General features: G+C 35.9%; 1 protein-coding gene across 13 annotated transcripts in view; it reads left to right on the top strand.

Annotated features, from left to right (window-relative positions):
- Positions 1 to 27,998, top strand: part of GPHN (gephyrin) — a 524,697-nt gene that overhangs the window by 373,877 nt on the left and 122,822 nt on the right. For all 13 annotated transcript variants that reach the window (XM_044924834.2, XM_044924835.2, XM_044924839.2 and 10 more), the window contains one exon: positions 10,710 to 10,752. In XM_044924834.2, the coding sequence (XP_044780769.1) occupies positions 10,710 to 10,752 (43 nt within the window). The remainder of the gene's footprint in view (positions 1 to 10,709; positions 10,753 to 27,998) is intronic.

Raw genomic sequence — 27,998 nt, 5'->3', positions numbered from 1 at the left:
TAAGGCTTCAGAATACTTAGCTCTTATTTCTAGGCCTCAGGGGAAATTCCTAAACATTTTCTAAATCATTACTGCTTATTAATATGTTTTAGAAATGTTTACTTACTTTTATATATCTTCCATATACCTTATGAATACTATTAATAATTAAGCATTTAGAGAAATAAAAGTCACAGCTTTTTAAACTGATGCTGTGTTTAAAAAGAAACAACAGGCCCAAAATGGAGTTACTTGTGCTAAGCCCTACATCAGCAAATCAAGGATTAATACCTGGCCATGCAGTTTCAGCCTCTCCCAGGAATGTAACCTTTAACTAGTCAGTCTGGGATTTCCTGGCTAGCGGCACTGGTGAGGCAATCAGGTGGTAGATAGCTGCCTTCCCCCACCCTTTTCCACCACCCCCAAGTAAGGTGGTTGTTGTTGTTCAGTCATTCAGTCGTGTCCAACTCTTTGCAACCCCATGGAGTGCAGCACGCCAGGCTTCCCTGTCCTCATCATCTCCCAGAGCTCACTCAAACTCGTCCGCCATGTCGGTGATTCCATCCCACCATCCTGTCCTCTCTCGTCCCCTGTCGTCCCCTTCACCTCCTACCTGCAGTCTTTCCCAGCATCAGGGTCTTTTCTAATGAGTGGCTAAAGGATTGGAGCTTCAACTTCAGCATCAGTCCTTCCGATGAAAATTCAGGGTTGAATATACCAAGGAAGGTAGCCTAACATAAAATATTTTTGTCTTGTCTTGTCTTACCACCTTTCTGCCTCCAAAAACCTTCTATTTGTTCAGCTTCTCAGAGCTCCTTACTAATTACTGGTTGGGATGCTACTCAATTCATGTAATGTTGAATAAAGCCAAGTAGATTCTCAAATTTTCTCAGTTGAATTTTTTTTTAACAACTACAATATAGCAGCCTTTGATTTAGAAAGGAAAACAGTGCAGCCATACTCTTACATGGTATATTATACTCAATAAAAATAGTAATTTGTTTTGTTTTAATGAATAAGTGATATGACATGACATTTAAGAATGTTAGAGGAGGCAAATAATTTTTCATGTATCTAATTAACAAGAGGAAAACAAAAGTTTGTTAACATGTGTACCTCGTGTTTACTTGGGAGCTACCCAGGAAAAAATAAGTAAATCCCTAAGATAGCTTAAACTACCAGTTTAAATATCATCCTCAACTAAAGACAAATGGAAGATGGGAACAGGAAGGCCAGTTACAGATAGATTACCGGGAAAAGTTCAGTGAACAGGTATAAGGTTTGTTACAAAGATTAACATTGACAAGATTACCTTGTGATTTAGAGTCATCCTTCTCTTCAGGTCCAGAAGACTGAGACTGTAGTATAAATGGAAATTTGTTTTATAAATGTAAATTTCCCTTGCAAAAGGGTAACTTCTACTCTGTGTTAGAGCTTCTTTTCTGTCTACTCTTTCTCAAAATAATTTTTATGCCAAAGAGCCACATTTTGGGTCAGCATTTCTAGTACTACTCTAAGAAGATCAAGGAGAATCTAGTTAAAAACTCAACATTTCAAAATTCATGGTCAATGAAAACTAATATGGTTTTCTGTCAAGTATTAGAAAATGGTAATAATTACAAGTGCTCAATAATTCAGGTTTTTATATTATTGACTGGACCTATCTTGTACAATGGCCTTATTTCATGAGATTTATTAGTTCTTTTAAAATTTCTATTCAAATACTTAACCTAAACTAATGTTACTTGATCTTATTTATGAGAGCTGTCAAAATCACAAAAGAAATTAGACAGCTTTCTTTATTATAGATCTAGAATACCATCCAAACAAAAGAATGATAATAATAACAACAAACATAGTAATAGCTAATACTTATACACTCTTCACTCTGGGCCAGTTATTCTTCTAAGCAAACGCCTTATTTCATATTATCTCATTTTCTTCACAACAACCCTATGGGATATTTATTGCTATCATTCTCATTTTATACATAAGAAAACAAAGAGATTATGACCTGTCCAGTTTTAACAGCTAATAATGATAGAGCCAAAAGATTCAAATCCAGTTTGGTTCCAGAGTGCTACTCCCCAAACTGCCTTTACATCAGTTTTTCTTCACTCCTACATTCACATGCCTATTCTAAATTGTTTTCCTTGCTACCAGGAATAGTCAAGAGCAGAAAGTCAATGAAAATTCAGGTGTGATTAGGAATACAGTGATTGCTGTTGGTAAGTTAGAAACATAAGGTTTTCTACTAGTGTTTAGAGAAATAGATTTAGAAGTCAAGAGGGTTAAGTTCCATTACTACTGTACTGTATGATCTAAGGCCAATAACAATCCTGGCTTTTTCATCTCTAGAATGAAGATAAATTATTCTGTAAAATAATCATTTATTCATCTGAAGATTGAGATGAATAATATTTTGAATAATTCAAAATCCCTACTAGTCAAAAAATATTTAGGTTTGTTTTATTATATATGTGTGTGTGTATGCATGTGTGTGTTTATAATTAGGTAGTATATTTTCCTCATAATTATCATGATCAACATTAAAATCCTCAGAACAAACATAAACTCACAAATATTTTTGGTACCAAGAGAAGACCAACCTGGGATTTCCAAATTTTCTAGAGGTCATTGAGAATGACTCAATTTAGAATTAAAGCTTTAAAATGGGAAATACTTTAAGAATATTCACCATTGATGTTCAGATTAATTTCCTGTTGAGTCATGGTGTGATCAGTTCTATTCTTCTACATGTTCTTCCTATTATATTATTCTTTGAGAATAAGGAACTTGCCATGTTACCTATAAAGCAGCATAAAGGCTTCTCATTTTAAATGGTGGTTATTCACTTCACCAGCTGCGTAACCTGCCACAGTTCAACTTCTTTTAGAAGAGGTTAATACTGAAAGAAGATAAATTCTTCGCGTTTACCTCAGACTTTGGAAAGCTAAGTGGAATTTAATGAGACAGTAGTGATTTAAATGACAGTGGGGAAACATTTAAGACTGGTCCTCTGGAAAAGATTTGTAAAATTATGGTGCTTGTAAATATTGTCCACGTGCCTGCAAAGATACATGTTAGATAACAGCCTTGTTGCTCTCTGCCTGTGATCAGCACATGGCTGAATTAAAAAGATAATTAATGAAACACATTCACACTTTGTGTGTGTGTGTGTGTATGAGTTCACTTTTAGTTAGAGAATTTGAAATGTGATGAATGTTAAATGATTATTCCATTTAATTATCTAAACCAACGGGAATATAGCAAAGCAGAAATTTTTTTTTAAGTCTGAGGTTTTTGTAACTTCTTAATAGCCATGTTTCTTTTTTGTTTCTGAGATGGTCTTTTAAAGGGGCAATTGCTTAATTCAGTGACCAATATTTAATTTTCTTAAAAAAACAAAGACTTCCTTTATATGTAATTTGATAAAAGGCAGCAGATGGAGGTGGTTAAGGTTTCTTACAGTTACAAAATCCTAGAGATAAAAGGAAGCTTAGATGTTATCTGTTGTAGTTCAAGGGTTTTTTTTAACCTTTTTGCTTCCATAGACCCTTTTGGGAATCTGGCAAACCCTATAGACTTTGTTTCAGAAAAATACTTTAAACATACATGAAATAAAATACATGGGATTACCAAAAAAATTAAATTGAAATCATGAACAAAATATCTAATAAAAATTATGTAATAATAATACTGCCTTTAGAAATGCATTAAATGACAAAATCTAGTTCAAGTCATTAGACACTACTGTAATTTGAAATCTTGGTGACATGAACAGTATTTTTAAATATGCATAATAATTTGATGATTATAATAATAGATTATATTAATATTACTATAGTTTGTCACCTAATAATGAACTAAAGTAATAAAATTTAATTAGGTTGGTGAATAATTGTAATTTTTCCTCCATTCTAGTGAATGGAATACTCACTTTTATTCACAGGTTCTCCCAAAGGGCCTCAACCTCAGTTGAAACCCCTGGAAACATCTTCATTTTATAGGTGAAGAAACTAAGTCCCATAGAAATGAGATAACTTGACTAAAATTATATAACACGATATTAGATTAATCCTTGCAGAGGTAACCTCACACTTTACCTCAGTCTTTTTTGACACTTTCGTCTAAAAATTGGCAATGCTAGTCTAATGATTTGTCACTGATTTATGGCATGATCTAAAGCAAATTCTTTATTCTCATTATGTCTCAGATTCCACCTGTATAAAATATAGGTGACTTAAAATATACATAAGGATAATAATAATGACTTAGATTTGTATTGCTCTTTTTCATTTTACAGTAGTTTTTACTTTTACATACATGATCCTACTTAATTTTCCTCATTTTGTGGATAAGGAAATTAAAATTTCATGATTTTTAAAATTGAATGTCATGTCTAAGTATCAGAAACCATACCACTGGACTCCAGAGGACATTAAATAAACCAAAACTCTGAGTTCAGTTGCATATTTATTGTGATATCACAAACACAAATAAATAGTCATGAGGCTCAGATGAGCCAAATACTTATACCCTAACTTATCCAGATAAAATGATGAATGAATAGAACTACAGAACAGAGCTTTTGTAGACCAAGTCTCCACTTTTGCAAAAGGAAGTGAGACGAGAAAGAAATACATTTTAAAAGTCTAAGATTGTAGAGTTGTTGGCTTAATGTTCAAATCAATCCTTTTTTTCCTTTCATTCATGGTAGGCTAAAGAGGCAAGTAATCTGAGGTCCTTTTTCTCTCTCCTCCTAAATTTTACTTTTATGAGTAAATGATATTCAGTGAAGTTTGTTCTTTCAGAGATAGATTACTCTTAAATAAGTTTAATAAGGTAGAGAAATTAATGTCAAAAGGACCGTGATGCATCAAATATCTCTATCCTTCTAGTGAGCTGACCTATGAGATACAAAACATCCTGTTCTCTTAGGAAATAAGAAATCTTAACCTGACCTAAAACCTTTATTGGACTCCAAATGTCACTATTTGATTAACCTTAAGCAGTATTAATAGTAATCTGTTTTCCTAATTCTTACAGTCATTCTGTAGGTTATTTCTTTGCTATAATCCACATTTTTTTCATGTTATCTCTCTTAATATTGGCGGATCCAAATAAATAAACATTTTACAATACTACAGGAATAGCTATGATCATACTTACACTGTAAATAATAAATTTGAATCTGCTGGGATTGAAAAAATATATAATTACTACAAAATAAACATTCAGAGTTGACAAATATTTACTCTGTATAAAGCACCATATTTGATATAGTAAGAAATATAAAGAGAATTAAAGTCATGGTCCTTTTCCCTCCAAAAATGTACAGTATATTTGGGGGCCTACGTCAGTAATTGGAATGAAAGTAACTATGATAACTCTTACAATAGAAATTTAGTTAAAAGGCTTTAAGAATTTAGGTAAACTTAAAACTAGATTATGGTAATGATTATACAGCCAGATAGATCTATTAAAAGCTATCAAATGTGTACTTAAGTGAACTTTATAATAGCTGAATTCTGTCTCAATAAGGCTGTTACAGAGTTCAAGGAAAAAAGAAATTCTTTCTAGTTTAGGAACTGAGGAATATTTTTTGCCCCAGATACAATTTAAACTGTATATTAAAGAACAAATAGTATAGGAAGTAGCTTGTCTAAGGACTAAAAGCTCAGGAGTACAATAAATAATCTAGATGAGCTAGTTCAGACATTTCTCCATGCCTTAGATTGTATGGTTTTCATTCCTACCAGTATACATATAGCTATATGGCTATGTCATTTCCAAAAAGTTTTCCTCAATTCCTACTGAGAAAAACATATAACTGTACGTTGAGGTCTTTTTTTCTTTCCATCAAAAATAAGAGTTTGCCTCCATGTTGAGCTGATGGGGAAGTTATAATGAAGAGGGTATATAATTCAGAATTATTTCACAGTTGTCAGTGGCTCCACTGGTCATAACAACCACTGGTACTTGTTTCCACCTTTATAGTTTAAAATCACTGATACAGATACTATCTCCTTTGAGTCCCATAACAGCCTTTATTTTTCCAGTGAAGAAAGTAAGATTAAAGGAGGGAGGGCCTAGAGCCTGAAATAATAAAGACGTGCTAAAGGAAAGGTCAAGATATTCTGGACTGCTAAGAATAGGATGAGGAAGAGAAAATGGTAATATAAGTAAATGATCTTTAAAAAATAAAAATCTGCTAACTAAATTGTATACCACACATGAATTAAAACACGTCTCAGACAAAAAATAAAGCAGGTCAAGTTAACTACTATCATCAATAATAGAAAACCAAAGGTGAAATTTTTTGTAATAAGCCAATACAGCCATATTATTGACAGGAACAGCTCATTGTAAAAAAAAAAAAAAAAAAGTCTTATTGACGGTAGAGAAAAGTACATAGGAGTCTTACAGTTTTTAAATAGGTAGTCATCTTTATTATTTGCTTTTTAAAATTTAAATATTAAAATTTAAAACCATTGACATAGAATTTCTCAGATTGTATAAGCATATATACAGCAAAATTAAATGTAAATAAAGCCAAATTAAATACAGAAGCTTAATTTTTTAATTTAAAATGTAACTGCCAGCCAGTAAAATCATGCTAAAAATAAAGAGGGCTTTCTTAATGTTCATCAAAGAAGATGATTTGTTTTATTCTTGGCTTTAACCCCACCTGACCAACTGCTCAGAATCTTTAAATATGAGCCATATTGTGTAGATTTATTCCAAGTATTTTCAAGGAAAAAGAATGCAAATTAACCTGGTGAGCAGCAAAAGCGAGTCAGTTTTATGAAACCTGAGTTGATTAACCTGCAATCAAATGTAGTCTCCATTTTAATATTTATACATCTTTATATTGTTATGAACCTATTCTTAACATGGGTTTTATTTTGTTTCTCTCCTCCCTCACTTCTGTGAAATGCAGAAGGGAAAGGGTGTTTGTTATTCACACATTTGTACCCCACTAACTGGTATTTCACACCTGGCTTCCACTGGAGAGCCCCTGACATCGCAGGGAACGGTGATCAAAATTCCACACACTAGCTTCAAGCTGGGGGCTCGTAGCTACTGCAGCATTGAAGGGGGTCTTTTCCTGGCTTCTTTAAAATAAGCATGGTGATGGGATGGTTTAAGGGAAGAACACCTCTCAAATCACTTGACCACTGCTGCGCTTCCGTGTGTCCTGCTTTCTTCATAACAGCTTGGCACTACATTCTTTCCCTGTATCTTAGAGGGCCTGTGTGTGTACAAGTGGGTGGGGGCTGGGGGTGGGGGCTGTCAGTAGATGCTTATATATTATGCATGCATCTTTCAATGTTAGAGTGATGTGCCTTCCCTTATGTGTCACAGATTAAATCTTCTGTGTTCCTGAGAGATTGGGCTGTCTCTCTCTTATTGTTGTGAGATTCATGTGTTTTGATGTTTACACCCTCAAATGTTCTTCATGTTGCATTAAACATAAGTTGAAATGTTCTCCCATAAGAGTTAGCTTTTCATGTTGGGCTGAACAAGTCTTCCATTTCTGTGTAGCAATTCATGTTATTATAACCTATGGCTTTCAATTGTACCTCCCATAATGAAGAGCTGACTTTAAACACTGTGCTATTCTTGTTATGACCTAAGCATAAGGTAAGTCACTTCTCTAACTGTATCTAAAGATTGTGGTTGTTTGTTAAAGTTTTCTCAGCTTTGTTTAAAGCATTTTCACTTTTTTTCCTTACCATTTATTATGTGCTCTTCCCCCTTTTGTTTTCTGTTTCATGGCTTAAGATTTCTTAATGGACAATGTGATCTTCAGCAAAAATTATATATGTAAACACATGTTGAAATGAATTAAATGAGTTATTTGATGTCTGAAAGCAGTCTTGATTAGTAAATTAATTGCCTAAATTTTCAGTAAGTCTCTTGTGTTTTTTATTTCCTCCATTAACTTTAATATATTATACTGTTTCTACACATTATTTTAGTTTTTATTTCAATTAAAAGGGGAACTGTCAATACCAAAAATGTTAATTTTAGTAAAATAACGAAATACAGTAGAATAAAGTAATAGATCATCCAAAGCCATACTTTTCATTTTTAATCCTTGACAAATTGGGTAAGATAAAGGAAAACAATAACAAAAAACCATAGAATTCAAGACAGACCTGTATTGCCTTCTTTATAGTCCATATTGTTCTTACAATATGAAAATGGCAACCCACTCTAGTATTCTTGCCTGGAGAATCCCATGGACAGAGGAGCCTGGCAAGCTTTAGTCCATAGGGTTGCAAAGAGTCGGACATGACTAAAGCGACTTAACATTGTGAGAACAAAAACAGTAGTTGTTTTTCATCTTTATCCTTTAAAGTAAACCCCATTACATTGTGAGCTAAGCAAAATCTTCATATTGGGATTTTATAAAATTAAGTCAATATTAAAAAGACAACCAGTTTCATGGTACAAAAATAAGGGGCATTTACTGCATGCATAATTATTAAAATGTTTTAATTTAATTTCCTTAATTTTTTAATGTATACTCAAAATCACTAAGGTAAAGAAGTTCATTTTATCCCTGATTTTTGAAAGTGATTTCCCTCAAATTTGAGTCGAATAGCCAATGTAATATAAATAAGAAAACATTGGTTATACTGATGTTGGCAATTTTTGAACCTAAATTCACAGATTTAAAAATTTGAATTTGTTTCATCATCCAAGTTTCTCTTTCCAAAAGTGTTTGAAATGTATCATTCTAAACTTATGTGCCACAAAGCAAGACTTGAGTTTCTTTATTAAATTCATGTTATGAATGAATGTTTTGTTTTTTAAGCCACCTAAGGAAGGGAGAGGGTTTTTTTGTTTGTTTTGTTTTTTTTATTGTGGTTTTGGTTTGGTTCGCTTTTTTGGTAAAAACAGCTAGTACTTCACCTCCATTTCCATTTACACAATATATAATCGGTTGAAACATTTGATGAGACAATATGAACTACTCATCTGAACTGCTCTGTTCATTGTAAATCTCTTGTTTCTATCCATACACTAGCTCCACTCTAGATTGGAAGGGCTTAAAGATGAACTCTGGAGGAATAGAGGCTACGACTTAAGAGTAACTATTACTGATCAAAGGAGCTGCTTTCCATTCGCAAACATTGCTTTGCGCTATGGGTTTGGGCTCCTTCCGTTTCTACATCTTGTTGAAGACCTTCTTGACTTCCATTTGACTTCCTTGAACTCTGTTTTTGTCTTTTAACATTTCCCCCTTTCTTTTCTTTCTCTATCCCAGATTTTTCTCTCACTCTTTTAAGTATCTCTTGTGTTCTTTGAATCGCTTTTTAAAATGTAGTTTATCTCTTTATTAAGCTTATCTATTATTTGTCTAGTAGTATTTGTTTCTTTTCTCCTTTAAGGCTGTAGTGATGTAGTTAACACTTATTTTCATTCCATGGTATGCCAACTTGCTTTTTATTTTGAAGCAAGTTCATTAGTCATTCTTACTCTCTTGGTATAAATTTTCAATAAGAAATAGCAGAATATTCTGCATTTATATATTGTCCCTTTCTATAAGGCCATTCTTTCTTTTCTATCTTCTAGATTTACTCAAGCCTCTCTCTCTTCTTTTTCTTTTCCTTGCTCTTGTGTCTTCCTTCCTGTATTATTTTAAGTAGTCATTAATATTTTTCCCATTTGGTCCAGAATTGTTATTCAATAAAACTGTAAGTAAAGCATTTAAGAATGTTATCTTCCAGACTAGTTTCTTCATTCTAGTGTATTTAAAACTAATTAAACAATCTGGGCCAAAAGAGAATAACTTTAACATCTGGAATTATTTTTCCCCTTTTTTTCTTTCTTTTTTTTTTGGGTATGTGTGTGTGTGTTTTTCTTGTGTATGTTTGTGATTTTTTGATTATTGTTCTTTCTTTAAACATTAACACTTGTTTTTTTCAGGGAAGGACAACCATAACCCACCCTAAGTTGCAACATTCCTTTCATAATTTGTTTCATTACAATAGTAGACTGTGTTAAGCAATAGAAGTTAATTTGTTGTGTATACCATTTGGGGCAAGCTGCTGTGGAGTGGGAAGCAGAGGTGTTTAAACTGCTTCCTCTGAAATTAACAAGTGTCAGTGTCATCAAACATGGCTCTTGAATTCATTAGTTTTGCAATATTTAAAAGAACGTTCCACTTTGAAATATTTGAACCAGCATTAGTTTCTGATTAATGTATCTACACACTTAAGAACTGGCAAATTAATGACTTTAATTTCATAATTTCTCTTTTCCCCTCATTAACATATGTAACTAAAAATGACTATCAAGGACTCTTTAATTACAACTTTATTACTTGAATTGCATCATTATTTTAGTCAAGAGATATGCACAGTGCCTTTAATATTAAGGAACTGAATTCACAATTGAATATGTGGTAATTTAAATTTTTCCCCATATACTAATTTCAAATACACATCAATTTTAAAATGCCTTTAGTTTTACCTTTGTCTCATTTACAGTATTGTGCCCCCATTTTTTTCCTAGAAATCAGTCCTTCTTTAAGTAAGAAAAGGATAAGTTAAAACTATATGGAAAAAACTAACATTTTTATTTACATGTTATGATATGTGTGATACATAAAGCCTTTGCTCCTAGACCTCAGGAGTTTGCCCATTAAATATGCATACATATCTGTCTGTCTTTGTCATGAGCCCTAAATTACTGAGTTTATGCTCTCTCTGCAGGTCCAGTCCAGGTGCAGCAGCAAGGAGAACATTCTCAGAGCCAGTGAGTATATCATTATTTCAGATGGACTACTGGATTAGAACTTGTGGTTCAGCCGGAAGGAAAGCTAAAAATGACATTTTAGTGAAAGAATGAAGTAAAACAATGGGGAAAGTTAATGTCAAGAATATGAATTTTAGAGCTTTGCCTTCTAAAAATATCATTATCAATATATTAATGAATATTTCCCTTATACCAGTTGTTTTTGCAAGCTGACATCAGAACTTCGATAACACTACTGGTTAGGATAGAAATGAGCTCCTCTGTGACTCAAACATGACAGCCCTCTTTAATAGCGGCACTGCCAAAAAGTTATTTGAGAACAGACTAAAATAATATAAATACACTAAATGAATCTAACTAAAAAAGAAACAAAGATTCCTAAGAGGATACATCATAATCAGTTTGTAACTATGAATTTCTAAAAGATCTTATCTTCACAGGCAGCATGTTTTAGAACATAATGCCCTAAACCAAGAATGAAGAAACCATCATTTTATTTTTCTGTTTTGTCACCAATAACATTTGCATGGAAGTAATTTGACTTTGTGTATTATTTATTTTCCTATCTTATAAGAAGGAAATATAAATAGCTTTTCCTTACCTGTATCCTTGAAATGATTTGACATCAATGGTTATACTTTGAAAGCTTTGGGATTCTATGAGAAAAGTGCTGTGTAAATGCTAATTTTTTAGATATTGTTTTCTGTCACTTAATGATATCACTCTGTCTTCTTCCTGATCATTGTCAAGAAACGAAGTACAGGAGGGCCATACTGAAATTGGTCCTTACTTATACCACTGGGAGTTTTAGTAAATGGAATGGTTTCTGTTTCCAGCAGAATGTCTGTATTATTTAACAATCAAAAAAAAAAAAAAGTCAATGGAAAACTTCAAATAGGTAAAATTTTGTTTTATTTTGTTTACTTTAACGTAAAATTTTCTGACTTCTGTGTTGTGAAATCTGCTACCTTAGCTTGAAAACCTTGAGCTATTAGGCAAACACACTGTTAGTTCTTTGCCCAGAGACTTCATGTTAGAGTTATATAAAAATAAATGCAAACAGATTTTTTTAACTTGTATACTTTTGTGAGTTTTCATAATGTCTGACAGACATGTGAATCTGAGGGAGGCTTTTCAATTTTAGGAGGTGTAAAGTCCTGTAATTCCTTCTTAAGACCTAAGATTAAGAAAACTAAGAGTCAGAGAAGTGATGATTGAATATTTACTAAAATAAAACAATAGCAATAAATAACATTTTAAAGTGACATTTTTCATGATTGCTGTATAATTTCCATTCAGTGTTGATCCTGAGATGATTGTGGATCATTGACAGTGATTGTGATGATTCAGAACAAAAATAATTTTGTATTGAGAACAGATTTTTTTGAAATTTTTTTCACCTCTGTCATGGATCTTTGTGCTGTTAGAACTGCTTTCATTCCAGTTACGCTCTTACTGACTTGTTGGCTATTAGTCAGATGGACATTATGATGGTCCATGTTTTTCTGTTCATCTTTTCTTAGGATGAAATAGTCATGTAGATGCATGTAGAGAGTCCATCCTACATTGTAGCCTCTTAGTTCTGCGAGTTCTACAAGTTCAAGGTCTTTCCTCTCAATACTGCTTTAGTAACTCATGCCCATAACCACACTCAGGACTTTTTCATCACCATGAGCTATTCTATTTCTGAACTTCTTAATCTCAGTACTTACTTGTGTGAAAGTTGCTCAGTCATGTCTGACTCTTTGCAATCGCATTGACTATACAGTCCATGGAATTCTCCAGGCCAGAATACTGGAGTGGGTAGCCACTCCCTTCTCCAGGGGATCTTCCCAAGCCAAGGAGAAACAGCTTCACTGCTTAATTTTACCAATTATTTAAAGAAGAATTAACACCAATCTTTCTCAAACTCCTCCCAAAAATTGAAGAGGAAGGAACATTTCCAAACTCATTTCTTAGGGCCAGCATTACCCTGATAACAAAGCTAGAAAAAGATCCTGCAAGAAAAGAAAAATGCAGGTCAATATCCCTGATGAATGCAGATGCAAAAATCTCAATAAAACACTAGCAAACTAAATTTAACAGTACATTAAAAAGATCATTCACTATGATCAAGTAAGATTTATCCCTGGGATGCAATGACAACTCAATATATGCAAATAATAAATGTGATGCATTAATTAACATTAATAAAGTCAAAGAAAAAATCATACAATCATCTCAGTAGACACAGAAAAAGCATTTGACAGAACTCAACATTTGTTCATGATAAAAACTCAACAAATTTATAGATATGGAAAGACTGAGTGAGTGAAAGTGGCTCAGTCATATCCAACTCTTTGTGAACCCATAGGCAATAGCCTGCCAGCTCCTAGTCCATGGGATTTTCCAGGCAAGAATACTGGAGTGGGTTGCCATTTCCTTCTCCAGTAGAAGGAATAATAAAAGCCGTATATGATAAGCTCACAGCTAACATTATATGCAATGGTGAAAAATTAGAAGCTTTTCCACTAAGGTCAGGCGCAATACAGTGGTGCTCTCTCTCATCATTCCTACTTAACATATTACTAGAAGTCTTAGAGCAGTTGGGCAAGAAAGAAATAAAAAACATCAGAATTGTAAAGGAAGAAATAAAATAGTCCATATATGCAGAAGACATGATTTTATATGAAGACAATCCTAAAGACTCTACCAAAAAAAGAAAATATCAACAAATTCAGTAAGTTACAGAATACAAAATTGACATAAAAAATTCAGTGGCATTTCTATGCTCTAACAATCAGTTATCTGAAAGAAGAAAGAAAATAGCTTCAAAAACAATAAAATACTTAGGAATAAGTGTGACCAAGGAAGTGAAGGATCTCTACACTGAAAACTACAAGACATTGATGAATGAATTCAAAGACACAAATAAATGGGCAGGTATCCTTTGTTCATAGATTTGTTATTGTTCATTTGCTAAGTGTGTCTGACTCTTTGCAACCCTATGGACTGCAGCACACCAAGCTTCCCTGTCCTTCACTATCTCCCAGAGTTTGCTCAAGCTCATGTCCATTGAGTCGTTGATACCATCCAACCATCTCGTCTTTTGTCTCCCCCTTCTCCTCCTGCCCTCAGTTTTTCCCAGCATCAGCGTTTTTTCCAGTGAGTCAGCTCTTTGCATCAGGTGGCCAAAGTATTGGAGCTTCAGCTTCAGCACTAGTCCTTTCAATGAATATTCAGGGTTGGTTTCCTTTAGGCTTCATTGGTTTGATCTCCCTGCTGTCCAAGCGACTCTCAAGAGTCTTCTCCAGCACCACAGTTTGAAAGCATCAATTCTTTGGTGCTCAGCCTTCTTTATGGTTCAGTTCTCACATCTGTACATCACTACTGGAAAAACCATAGTTTTGACTCTATGGATTCATAGATTGGAAAAGTTAATATTGTTAAAATGTTCATACTGCCCAAAGCCACTTATAGACAGTAGACTGTACCTATCAAGAGTGCAGTGGCATTTCTGTAATAGTCAAATCATATGGTTCTGGCCTAGAAACAGTAGACATAGACCAGTGAAACAGAATCAGGAGCCCATTCATAAATCCAGTCATATATGGTCAACCAATATTTGTCAGGGGAGCAAAGGGAGCAATATTCGGTGGAAAAAAAGTCTGTTCCATAAATGGTGCTGGAAGACAATTTTTCCACATACCAAGGGGCATGGGGCTAGTTTCAGGATGATTTTAAGTGCATTACATTTATTGTGCACTTTGTTTCTGTTATTATTACATCAGCTTCACCTCAGATCATGAGGCATTAGTTCTCAGAGATTGGGGACCTGTGATATCAGTGATCCCAGAGAAGTATAAAAGCTTGTGAAAACAACACTCTTACTTAAAAGTAGCACATGTTTTTCCTTGAAAGGCAAATATTATATCTAAAGCAGTTGAGCCACTGCCCTTGTAATTTCATGAACATTTCAAGTGAGGAGTTCTTTAGTCTCGGTGGCATTATCTTTTGTTGTTCAGTCGCTAAATCATATCCGACTCTTTGCAACCCAGTGAACGACAGCATGCCAGGCTTCCCTATCCTTCACTATCTCCCAGAGCCTCTCAAACTCATGTTCATTGCATCAGTGATGCCATCCAACCATCTCGTCCTCTATTGTCCCCTTCTCCTCTTGCCTCAATTTTTCCCAGCATCAGGGTCTTTTCCAGTGAGTCAGCTCTTTGCATCAGGCCAAAGTATTGGAGCTTCATTTTCAGCACCGGTCCTTCCAATTAATTCAGGGTTGATTTCCTTTAGGACTGACTGATTTGATCTCCTTGCTGTCCAAGGTACTCTCAAGAGTCTTCTCCAGTACCACAGTTTGAAAGCATCAGTTCTTCAGTGCTCAGCCTTCTTTAATGGTCCAACTCTCACATCCATACCTGACTACTGGGAAAACCATAGCTTTAACCATACGGACCTCGGGAACAGTATGAAAAAGCATTATCTTGCTCACCTGCTCATCTTTGAATCAGAGCAGGTAGCACACTCCATATTTTCTGGGCCTCTTGTAAAGTTTGAAGTAAAGACGCTTGAGAAAGGAAGAAAGAAAGCCAGAATTTCCCTGGAGTAATCAAGATTTCTATTCTTAAATCGAGGTCCAATTTTCCTACTTTTATAAAAGTTAAACTATCTGACAATCTTTTTCTTTCTTCAAAAAGAAAACAATGGCTTAAAGTGGATCCTGGATGATGTTGGGGACTCTACTGAATGGCAGCATCAGTTCAGAAAGATCATATCCAGTCTGTGAGTAGTAGCTAGCAGGCTTTTGTACCACAAATCGAATACCAGTCGTTGGAGAATACGCAGTGACCTATTTGGGGCCAATACACCCTTAAAGTAAAAGTGAAAGCGTCAGTCACTCAGTCGTGTCCAACTCTATGTGACCCCCTGGACTGTAGCTTGCCAGGCTCCTCTGTCCATGGAATTCTTCAGTCAAGAATACTGGAATGGTAGCCATTCCCTCCTCCAGGGGATCTTCCCAGCAGGGATTAAACCCAGGTCTGGTGCATTGCAGGCAGATTCTTTACTGTCTGAGCCACAGGGAAGCCCTAAAATACCCCTATGTGCTTATCAGATATGTTATAACATTTGGAGCCAGTCATCAAAAATAATTCTGCACCATATAATAAAAAATTTAAAGTGTTGAGACCATATAGAAGATCTGAAATAAAGGAGAAATATCAATAATATCTTAACTTGTACAGTATATAAAAGTATGACAGCTTCCAAATAATACATTGTTGTTTCTTAGTTCCCTTACAAGTTCTATTTCTATTAAAGTTTGGTTACAAAAACTAATTCCCACCAAAAATCTTAAGAGAGTTATTTTGGTGATGTCAAGAATCTTGTCTTCTAGGTATGACCTAAGAGAACGTTTTAGATTTCCATCTCTTTGACCTGATATATAGTTTGTCATCAGAAAAATCACCTAATAGTTGAGTATAGTTCCATAGGAAACCAAGATTCATTATCAGGAACTGGTACCAAAGGAATCTGGGTGGCTACCAAAAAAAATAAGGTCATGCAAAGCCAGTTTGGTTGTATGCGTTAGCTAGTTCACAGGTGAATAACAGCCAAGTATGAATGATTGAAGATGCAAATGAAGTGCTCTATAGAATAGGGCAATTTAGATAACATAGTTAAAAGGAGCATTAAACCATGGAGAGAAAAGGAGGAAAATAATAAAAATAAATAATACAATGCAGATGAAAATGTAGAAATCCACTGCCTTATTCTATGCATCTTGGGTACAACCTCTCTACAAACATGTGGTCAATGGTCTTGAATGGAAGATGTCTCTTTCAGAGAATTGTCTGTTTGTAGAGGATTTCTAAAAACTCCTCAGCTTAAAAATCCACAAATTCAGGTTAGATTATGCCTCCTTGAAAGCCATGAATCCAAAGATCAAACTTTTAGAGTTGTATTACTGTGCTCCTTACTGGCAGTATTTGATAAGATTTAGTAGGGTTCTAGAGTTGTTTTTCTCTGATGTCTTTTCCAAAAGATGACTTATCTGGGCTTCAGGTCATGCAAGGGTTATTTAAAAGGGTATTGAGGAAAGGGTACTTGTACCTACTTATAAGACTTGGTGTATGGCATGAATAATTCCTTGCAATACTTAGCCATGTCTGATTGCACTAATGTGGAATTTGGAATGGAGATGATATTCCTCGGTGTATGTGGGAGAGTTGATGGAACCACAGAAAGATTTTATCTCATTGTTATTAAAGACAATACCTTAGGCCATGGAAGTTCAGGAATCTCTGAATTTAGCTGATCTGATATTTAGATCTATGTTTGTGCTCTCTTGCCTTTCCTGAAGATTGAGGGTAAAGTTGACAGTAAAGTATCTTAGTAAGTGGGAGGACTTTCCAAAAGCTTTAGTAATAGGCCTAGTAAAATAGATGCCTCCATCACTAGAGAGAAAGGTCAGAATTGTCTGGATTGAGAACATGAAATCAAGAAACTTCTGCTATTACTAGAGTTGTAGCTCTCTATCAAGGAAAGGCTTCAAACCATCCCAGTTGTAAGTGAACAATGACTACATCATATTCAAAACCCAGACAGTAGCTTTATGAAACCCATTTGGAGATGTTTAAGGGTGCCCTGAGGTTTGGGCTCTTACCCATGTACTGCTTTTCTTACCAGGATTATATTGGTGACAGATGAGATAGAGCAACACTTTCCCATCAATGTTAATTATGCACAGTGGCAAGTTTCTTCTTTCACTGGTGGGTAACTTCATATAAAATTTTTACAAGATTCCATTTGAGGTCCTTCAGAGCTACTAAATAGCTAACAATGCAATTTACACACAGCTTTCTCCTAGCACCTTTTTTTGTGACTCTGGAGCTGATCGCTGGCATTCTGTAATACAGGCTTTGAACTCAATTTGCTGTTAAATCAAAGAGTTAGTTCTTTGGGGTATTATAAGGGCTATAATTTCAGTGAGGGCTGTCTTTCTGGCATGATGATTAGTCAAGACATTTTCTCTAGCCTCCATATTATCTCCTTTTGTTTGAGCCCCTACTTTTATAATAGCCACTTCCTCAGGAAGCATTAGAGCACTTAAAGATTCTATAAATTGCTAACCATTCTTAATTGAGATTCCTGCTGAGGTCAAGAATAGTTCCTTGTTTCCAAAGCATTTCAAAATCATAGAATAACCCAAAAGCATGTCTACTGCCAATAAATATATTAACTTTCTTATCTGTAGCTAACTGAAACTTCTGGTGTGCTCACAGAGTTCTGCCATCTGGGAAGATTTGCCTCTGGCAAGGGATCAGTCTAAGGATGAAGTGTTGTTCATTAGGTAGGAAGTAAGTGAGGAGCTAATCTTAACTCACAAAAGCCCTGTTCATGTTTAGGGCCCAGGGAAGAGGTTCCCTTTCCAAGTACTTGGTTAAGTCTTAAATCGGCATGGCAATCGCAGGAAAGTTGGGAACCCATTGCCTGCAATAGTCAGTGAAACTCACGAATCCTTTTAATTATCTCTTTGTTACTGACATAGGAAATTTTTTAAGAGATTTAGTTCCTTGAGATAAATCCTGTTCTGGGTAATGAATTTAGACAAAATTGTAACTTCTCTTTGGAAATTTTATCCTCTTTGTGAGTTGAAAAAGTAAGTGGATAGAAGGAATTAGTCTTAGAGCTCACTCTATCTTTAGAACACAACAAAAAGTTATCCCCATGTTGAATAAGAATAGAATCACAAGGAAATTCAAAATCTTGAAGGTCCTGATTGTGTTTTCTTAGGAGAAGGCAAACAAATATTGACTGTTTTGACCTAAAAGGTCATTAAAGAAAGCAGAATATAAATCACAGTCAAATATGCAGCCTCAGGAGGCACTGAAGATAAAATAGTTTTGGGGATTAGTACTACATGGAAGTGGGAAGTGATTACTCTATTATGGCCATATTTGCTGAACAAATCCGTATCCCCACCTATTCAGCCTTTTGATTGGGAGGATAGAAGTGTTAACAGAAACACTGTAAAGCAATCATCCTCCAATTAAAATAAATAAATATTTTTTAAAAAATAGTACAATATATGTTGAATCTTTTCTCTGTTTGCTTTTATCTCTTAGTTTTAGTGCCTCTTTAGCTTTGCTAGTGGAGAAGGCAATGGCAACCCACTCCAGTACTCTTGCCTGGAAAATCCCATGGACGGAGGAGCCTGGTAGGCTGCAGTCCATGGTGTCGCTAAGAGTAGAAAACCACTGACTGACTTCACTTTCACTTTTCACTTTCATGCATTGGAGAAGGAAATGGCAACCACTCCAGTGTTCTTGCCTGGAGAATCCCAGGGACGGGGGAGCCTGGTGGGCTGCCGTCTATGGGGTTGCACCAAGTCGGACACAACTGAAGTGACTTAGCAGCAGCAGCAGCTTTGCTAGTAAAAGTAATGCTCAAAATTCTCCAAGCCAGGCTTCAGCAATACATGAACCATGAACTTCCAGATGTTCAAGCTGGTTTTAGAAAAGGCAGAGGAACCAGAGATCAAATTGCCAGCATCCGCTGGATCATGGAAAAAGCAAGAGAGTTCCAGGAAAACATCTATTTCTGCTTTATTGACTATCCCAAAGCCTTTGACTGTGTGGATCACAATAAACTGTGGAAAATTCTGAAAGAGATGGGAATACCAGACCACCTGACCTGCCTCTTGAGAAACCTGTATGCAGGTCAGGAAGCACCAGTTAGAACTGGACATGGAACAACAGACTGGTTCCAAATAGGAAAAGGAGTACGTCAAGGCTGTATATTGTCACCCTGCTTATTTAACTTATATGCAGAGTACATCATGAGAAACGCTGGGCTGGAAGAAGCACAAGCTGGAATCAAGATTGCCGGGAGAAATCTCAATAACCTCAGATATGCAGATGACACCACCCTTATGGCAGAAAGTGAAGAAGAACTAAAAAGCCTCTTGATGAAAGTGAAAGTGGAGAGTGAAAAAGTTGGCTTAAAGCTCAACATTCAGAAAACTAAGATCATGGCATCTGGTCCCATCACTTCATGGGAAATAGGTGGGGAAACAGTGCAAACAGTGGCAGACTTTATTTTTCTGGGCTCCAAAATCACTGCAGATGGTGACTGCAGCCATGAAATTAAAAGACGCTTACTCCTTGGAAGGAAATTTATGACCAACCTAGATAGCATATTCAAAAGCAGAGACATTACTTTGCCAACAAAGGTCCATCTAGTCAAGGCTATGGTTTTTCCAGTGGTCATGTATGGATGTGAGAGTTGGACTGTGAAGAAAGCTGAGCGCCGAAGAACTGATGCTTTTGAACTGTGGTGTTGGAGAAAACTCTTGAGAGTTCCTTGGACTGCAAGGAGATCCAGCCAGTCCATTCTAGAGATCAGCCCTGGATGTTCTTTGGAAGGACTGATACTAAAGCTGAAACTCCAGTACTTTGGCCACCTCATGCGAAGAGTTGACTCATTGGAAAAGACTCTGATGCTGGGAGGGATTGGGGGCAGGAGGAGAAGGGGATGAGATGGCTGGATGGCATCACCGACTCAATGGACATGAGTTTGGGTGAACTCTGGGAGTTGGTGATGGACAGGGAGGCCTGGCGTGCTGCGATTCATGGGGTTGCAAAGAATCGGACACGACTGAGCAACTGAACTGAACTGAGCTTCTGGTTCAAGAGAGTATTTTGCACTTAAGGGTATAGGTTTCAGTGGTTTAATTTGAACATTAATAGCTTCAGCCCCAGTAATCCTCCCTATTTTCATCAAATTTTTGCTCACAGAATGAAAAAGCCTGGGATCTCCTCTAGATCTTCAATTTAGGGTCAACTTAAGCACAAAAATACTGGTAAATCAATTTCCAAATTAGCCATTATCTCTTTGCAAATAAGGGAGTCCTTTGGGACTTCAGGAAAGAAACCATCAGGAAAGTATTTAATCTAACAATTCCATTTATACAGTACACCCTGCCTAGCAAGCTAGCAGGTACGATATCTCAGAAGAAGAAAGATTGTTCTTTTGTTTAATGTCCAAAGGTAACAGTTATGAATGAAGTAGAACTAACAAAAGGAGTATTTGAGAAACACTCTGAATTTTTTTCAGTGTTTTTTACCTGAAGGGAGAGATTTTTAAGATTAATAGTGGGGGCTTTCCTGGTGGCTCAATGGTAAAGAATCTGCCTGCCAGTGCAGGAGACATGGGTTTGAATCTGATCCAGGAAGATTTCACATGCCACAGAGACTAAGCCTGTGTGCCAAAATGCTGTAGAGCCCAGGAACCACAACTATTGAGCCCATGTGCAAGCAACTGCTGAAGTCCACATGTCCTAGAGCCTGTGCTCCCCAGCAACGGAAACCACCTCAATGAGAAGCCTGCACACTACAACTAGAGAGTAGTCCCCGCTCTCTGCAACCAGAGAAAGCCTGTACAGCAGTGAAAACCCAGCACAGCCAAAAATAAATACATAAATAAATTTTAAATTGTTCTTTTCATAAAAAAAGAAAGACTAATAGTGTATGCCTCTATATCAATTAAAAAAACTTTTTGGCAAGGTTGTCCTTTAATATTTATATAAATTTCTCCCTGGGAATTTAAGGATAAAACAAAAAATCTTCAAAACTCACTTTATTTTTTTTTCCTTTTAGCTTCTTAGCTAAAAAACAAGACAGTTAGCTAACACAAGACAGTTCATTTTTGATGTCCTTTTTTATATAGTATTGATAAGTGTCTTTATCAAGAGATTCCCTCTTTTGAGATTTACTGACCCTGGTAGGAACATCTAGTTGTTTTATCTGTAGCGCTAGCAATTTATTTTTGAGTTTTATTTTGTTTTTATTCTAAGACTCTCAAAATATTCAGCAAGGTGCTTGAGCTCTAGCAAAGGCATTATTTCCCATATCATTTTTTGCTTGTGTACTGTATCCCCCATGTGGCTTAAGACTGTTTACAAAAATCTAGGCGAGACTTAGGAGTCACATCTGCTTTAACATCTACTCCTGAGTGCTGTCTAAAACTGTTAAGCAGCCTGTCCCTAAAGTCTCCTGAGTTGTCCTTTCCTTGCTTGTAAGACTAACTCAGAGCCCAGTGTACTTTCTCAGGAAGGACTTTGGGAACAGCCTCCTTTCCTCCAAAGGACTTTGACCAATTTCTATAGATTTTTAAACCCTTCTGGTTTCCTGCGCAATTTAGATTCTTCTGTGCTGTGCTTAATTGCTTAGTCGTGTCCAACTCTTTGCGATCTCATGGACTATAGCCCACCAGGCTCCTTTATCCGTGGGGATTCTCCAGGCAAGAATACTGGAGTAAGTTGCCATGCCCTCCTCTGGGGGATCTTCCCAACTCGGGATCGAACCCAAGTCTCCCACACTGTAGTCAGATTCTTTACCATCTGAGCCACCAGGGAAGCCCAGATTCTTCCAAGTTACCTTCAGATTCTTCCCATTCTACTTTTCTCACAGAGTTTTTTGCATCTCAAGCTTCCACAAACATGAACTAACTGTTAGAGACCTGGAACCCCTGGGTATGTTCTTAAAATTATTCCAAATTGCTCTGCAAATTCACTGTGCCCTTTCTAGGCTTTGGAAAGTCGTTGATGACTCTCAGCCAAGAGGAAGAAGAGAGCTTAAAATCAACCACAAGGGATTTTTTTCTGTTCTGAAGGAAGTTAAACTTTAAGAGGCAGCTGAGTTTTGAAAGTTTTTCACCAGCTGAAAGGAAAGAGGAGTGGAGCAGAGGGAGAGATGGGCAGAGGAAAATGGAGGCATATATGATGGGTAAAGACAAATAGATAAAACCCACTAGGTTCAAGACATGATTTTTGGAGAATCTAAACAAATAATAAGTTTTTCTTATTTTTATTTTGCCTTAACCAAGAAATTTCTTGAAGCAATTTTGGAAGCTGAATTTCTTATAGACATTTCCTGACACCAAACAAAAATATCCAGCCTACTAGATGTTTGGAATTTTGTTCCTTTTTTGTCCTACAGCACCTATCAAACAATTTTGTCCATAACAGAATTTCCCCAAAGTGGCCACTATAATTCCAACTTATCCTTGGTGAGATTACAGATAAGTACAAAGATTTGGGGTACAACATAAATACATGTAAGGAGTAGGAGTCTGGTCTGGAAGAGGCATAGACTTAGGTTTAGACTGAGGAAAGTGAGAACCTGTGAATAGTCCATCCAAAATGTTGCTTGGATACCTCCTATATCAGACTCCCCAGCCTAATGAGTAGATGGTCCAACTACAAACGGACATATTTAAGGTTCTAGAGCATCAAAAGTTTGAAGGGGAGCGCTCTTCTGTAACCAGACTCTCACTAACAAAATAAGACCAAGGAAATGGGTAACCCAAGGCATAAGGTAATCCTTGTTCAAAGGATACCACTTTGAAAATAAACCTGAACCTCTCGGTTCCCAGAACTAGTTTGTGAAATAGACTTATTGGGGCCTACCCCCCATATTTTTCCACATGAATTTTCCCCTTATAGAGGTATAACAGAAAATGACAAGGATCGACAGAGATATATGGTAAAGTTCTTAGTAATAAGATGGGTTCCTTATTCCTACAAGACAAAATAAACTTAGCAGTTGGGGAGCTCAAAGAAAATAAATCAGTGTTTGGTCTAATATGAGACTCACTTATCTCACTGTAATGATTAGAGACACTCCCATTCCCCAGATCAAAAGGCTTAAGGGGTCTCAGAGGAGCTTGCTGTTGTCAAATCAAGGATCTTGGGCTTTGGTGGGAAGGGGTCTGTCTTGCCTGGGTCTCCCTGTACCCTCTAAGTTGGTTGAATGCTGGCTTCCTGCAAATAAGAGGTTATTATAGCCAGGGAAAAATCGATCTTAACAATATTAGTAGTTTCTCACTGTGGGTTCACCATTGAAATATTTATATTTGGAAGCTAGGTTTAAGTTGAGGTTTTCATTGTGACAGTTTGATTAGGATTGGGTAAAGTTCATGATATAAGAGTTAAGATTGGTGGACACAGCAAGACAAGGATTTTGTGTGTATGGTGTGTGGTGATGGTGGTTTAGTCACTAAGTCGTGTCCGACTCTTGTGACCCCATGGACTGTAGCCTGCCTGGCCCCTCTGTCCATGGGATTTTCCAGGCAAAAATACTGAAGTGGGTTGCCATTTCCTTCTCCAGTGTATGGTGTGTGGTTTTTTTTATTTTACTTTAATTTTGGCCTTTTTACTCTACAGAATAGTTTTGCATAAGCAAAATTTGAATAAAAAAAACAAAACTGAGCAAAGCTTAAGTTGAGCAAAAGGGCCAGTGCTAACTCCAGGAAATCCTGCAGCAATCCATAGGAGTGAAAACATGTTACAGTTGTGATTTGAACATATTGAAATTTTGGTGTATTCAGTCAATTAGCCTCAATCTTCAGGTGTCAGTCAGCATGAGTACCTAAGACACAGACGTTATGTTAATAACAACCTAACCAAACTAGATAGAGATAAAGAGCTATATTTTTTCAGAGAAACAAGCCATTCCAAATCTGAAATGACTAAAAAAGTTCATTTCATTTCATTCATGGCTTAAATTCTACTGGAGTCAGAGATGAAGTGTCGTCAATTCCAAGAATGAAGTCTTTAGGTAATGTTTCAGATGCAGTCTTAACTAAATGTCATAGGAATACAGGATCCAAAATTTCTCTCATTGATAGGCTCCTCTGGTTTCTAAACCATCAAATAAATCACCATGGCTTCCAAAGCCTACACAAAGCCAATCCTCTGTGTCCTTCCTTTTTTTTTTAATTGAGGTGAAATTCATGTAATATAAAATTAATCATTTAAAGTGAATAATTCAGTGGTACTTAGTAAATTTATAATGTGGAATCACCACTTCTGTATAGCCGCAAAACATTTTCACCACCCCATAGGGAAACTCCATACCCTTTAAGCAGTTACTTTCCATCCCCCAACCACTGACAACCACCAGTCTGCTTTTTGTCTCTAAGGATTTGCCTATTCCGAATGTTTCATGTAAATGGAATCATACAGTTCTGCTGCTGCTGCTAAGTCACTTCAGTCGTGTTGAACTCTGTGTGACCCCATAAACAGCAGCCCACCAGGCTCCCCCGTCCCTGGGATTCTCCAGGCAAGAACACTGGAGTGGGTTGCCATTTCTTTCTCCAATGCATGAAAGTGATAAGTGAAGTTCTAGATGAATGTAAAATGTAATCATTTTTATCTAGCTTCTTTTACTTAGTTTAATGTTTTGGAGATTGCTCCATGTTATAACATGTGTTAGTATTTCATTCCTGGTTATAGCTGCATAATATTTATTCCATTGTATATTTATACCATGTTTTGTTTATGCATTGATCAGTTTATAGACGATTTGTGTTTCCACCTTTTGGCTATTGTGACTAGTGCTGCTTTGAACTTGCCTCTACCTATATTTGTTTTCGAGTACCTGTTTTCAGTTCTTTGGTGTATATACCTAAGAAGTAGAATTGCTGGGTCATATATTAATTTTATATTTAACTTTCTGAGAACCTGACAAACTATTTTTCACAGTGACTGAACTTTTGTACATTCTCAACAGCAGTGTACAAGGATTCCAGTTTCTTCATATTCTTACCAAAACTTACTTTCTTTTTTCTTTTTTTCATTTTAACCATTCTACTATGAGCGAAGTGGTATCTCATTTTGGTTTTGATTTGCACTTCCCTAGTAAGCAATGATGTGGAGCATCTTTGCATGCCCTTCTTGGCCATTTTTGTATCTTCCTTGGAGAACTATCCATTCAAGTCCTTTGTTCAATTTTTAATCAGGTGGATTGTCTTTTTCTTCTAGGAGTTCTTTCCATATTTTGGATACTAGACTTTAACTTATATATCATTTGCAAATATTTTCTCCCATTCTCTAGGTTTATCTCTTCACTTTTTTTATAATGTTCTTTGATGCACAAAAGTTTTTAATTTTGATAAAGTTCAATATGCCTAAGTTTTCTTTTGTTGTGTTGCTTTTTAATTTTTTTTTTTTTAGGATTTATTTATTTACTTTTGACTGAGCTAGGTCTTTGTCACTGTGCACAGGCTTTTTCTAGTTGCATCAAGTGGGGGCTACTCTAGTGGTGTGTGGGCTCCTCACTGCAATGGCTTCACTTGTTGCAGACCACAGGCTCTCTAGCATTCAGGCGTCAAGAGTTGAGTGTGTTGCCTCAGTAGTTGTGGCACTATTAAATTTTTCAATCTTTCTTCCTTTGGATCTTAACGTACAGTTCACTTTTATATCTCAGGTATTTGTGCATTTCACGGTGAACTAGGTAGGCCATGGCATGTATTAATAAGTATCTTATGGAGATTCCATTCCCAATAATAAAGTAATTTGTATGTTTCATCTCTGGAAGAATTTTTATCACACAAATATATATTTCATTTTCTTGCCTTAAAATGAAAGCAGCATGTCTATGACAAATTTGGGATTAATATGATCTGTTGTACCAAACTCCAGGCACCCATCCCCAGTTTTCCTCCCACCTGCTTTTCCAGCCAGGGTTTAGGGTCAGGCAGCCCTGACCCACTAGTCCTGTAGTGGGCCACCTCACAGCCAGCAATGGAGGCATGAACCCTGTGCCCACGGCATGCCTCACTCCATGGGAAGGGGCTCTGCACCACAGCAGTGCCCCGGCTGCCTCCAGTGCAAGGATCTGCACATGAGAGCTCAAAAGAGTCTTAGTGTTTAAACTGTCTTTGGTATTATCCATTTAAGAGTTAATGGGTCTTTCAGGAAATTCCTAGGTTAAATAATAAAGTTATTTGCAGTTTTGTCTCCCTGCTCAAGGAGTGTCTGGGTTAGTAAAGGTATGTTGATGAAAACAGTGGTATGTAGTAAGGTCATGTTTCTATTCTCACTCTAGTAGCCAACATTAGTTATCTAGGCAGAAATATCCCTAGAGTGCAAAATGATTTTTCTGCACCCTAATTTGATAAAAAGGCATCCTTCTTCGTTTAACTATGTGCAAGATTCCATGCTAATTTCTGCAGACTCTTCTCTGAACAAACTGTAAAACAAGTAAAATAGAGGCTTCAGGGTTTCAGTTTTATAAAGACAGAACTGACTTCCTTCTTTGAATGAATTAAGAGATTTTACTACTTCAGTAGCAAAAACTGGAATAATGATTCAGTTGAGTCACTACTGAAGTAAGGGATTTCCCATAGCTCTATTTTGAACCTGACTCACCACTGCCCTCCTGTTTAAGCAACTCTTTTCTTCCAAATTGTTTTGCCAGTTCTCAAAGACTAGCACATTCATGCCAGGTTTCAAATAGGCTTTTACTTTCAAAGTAGTTTTATCTTACAGACACATTTACTTGACGACATTACTATTTTATGGGAGACATTAATTATATAATAGAACAGGGTTCCGTGGGATGCAGATGAGATCAATGTCATTCATTAAAATTCTTACCAGAACTATTAAATGAAAATTTTGAGAGATATTAGTTTATCTGCAGCTCCTAACTTTCTATGAGGCTTTGCTTTTTCTGCTTTATGCATAAAAGTTTTCCTAGTCTTACTCTAAGCAACTGAATTTTACAATTTTTAGGGTTTCTCTCACTGATCTTAATACTTCAGGCAAAAGTTTCAGAAATTAGGTTTATTTCTGTTTTATTTTATAATTAATGATTTTCTATCTATGACCTCACTTATATCTCCTTCTTGGTCACATGCCTGTATGTTGATATTGCATACATAATATTCATACATAATAGGTCATCTTTTTTAATGATGCATCATCATTTTAATGATAGTGATCTTAAATATTTGTAAGAAACCTGTCCACCATTCCACTAGTGTTTGGTTTGATAAATATTTCCTCTAATGCTAAATCTAGTCCATTAAAACCCTTTCATATTTAAAGTATTATAAGTCCCAAATGTTAATTCTAATTTAAGTAATGAAAGACATTTCAATAAGCATGATTTGTGACGTAACCTGAACCCTCCAAATTGATATGCTGCTCAAATTCAGGCACACACATAAGTAGAGCAAGTGGTTGCCTTTTACATATATCTATAGTATATGTATATACTATATTTTTTTTTTAGATACAATGAAAAATCTGTAGATCTCAAACATGTGTCCTCACTGGCTCATTTTATACAAGAAAATACACTCTAGTATTAAACTACTTATATTCAAATCTTGGTTTCTCTACTTACTAGGAAGTGCTCAGTATCTCTTGCCTTCATTCTCTCATCTTTAAAATGAGGATAATAAGAGTA

The sequence above is a fragment of the Bubalus bubalis genome, chromosome 11, assembly GCF_019923935.1.
Source record: "Bubalus bubalis isolate 160015118507 breed Murrah chromosome 11, NDDB_SH_1, whole genome shotgun sequence".
In the NCBI taxonomy this organism is placed as follows: Eukaryota; Metazoa; Chordata; class Mammalia; order Artiodactyla; family Bovidae; genus Bubalus; species Bubalus bubalis.
Note: the sequence above shows the minus strand (reverse complement) of the source record. Positions and strands in the feature narration are given on the sequence as shown.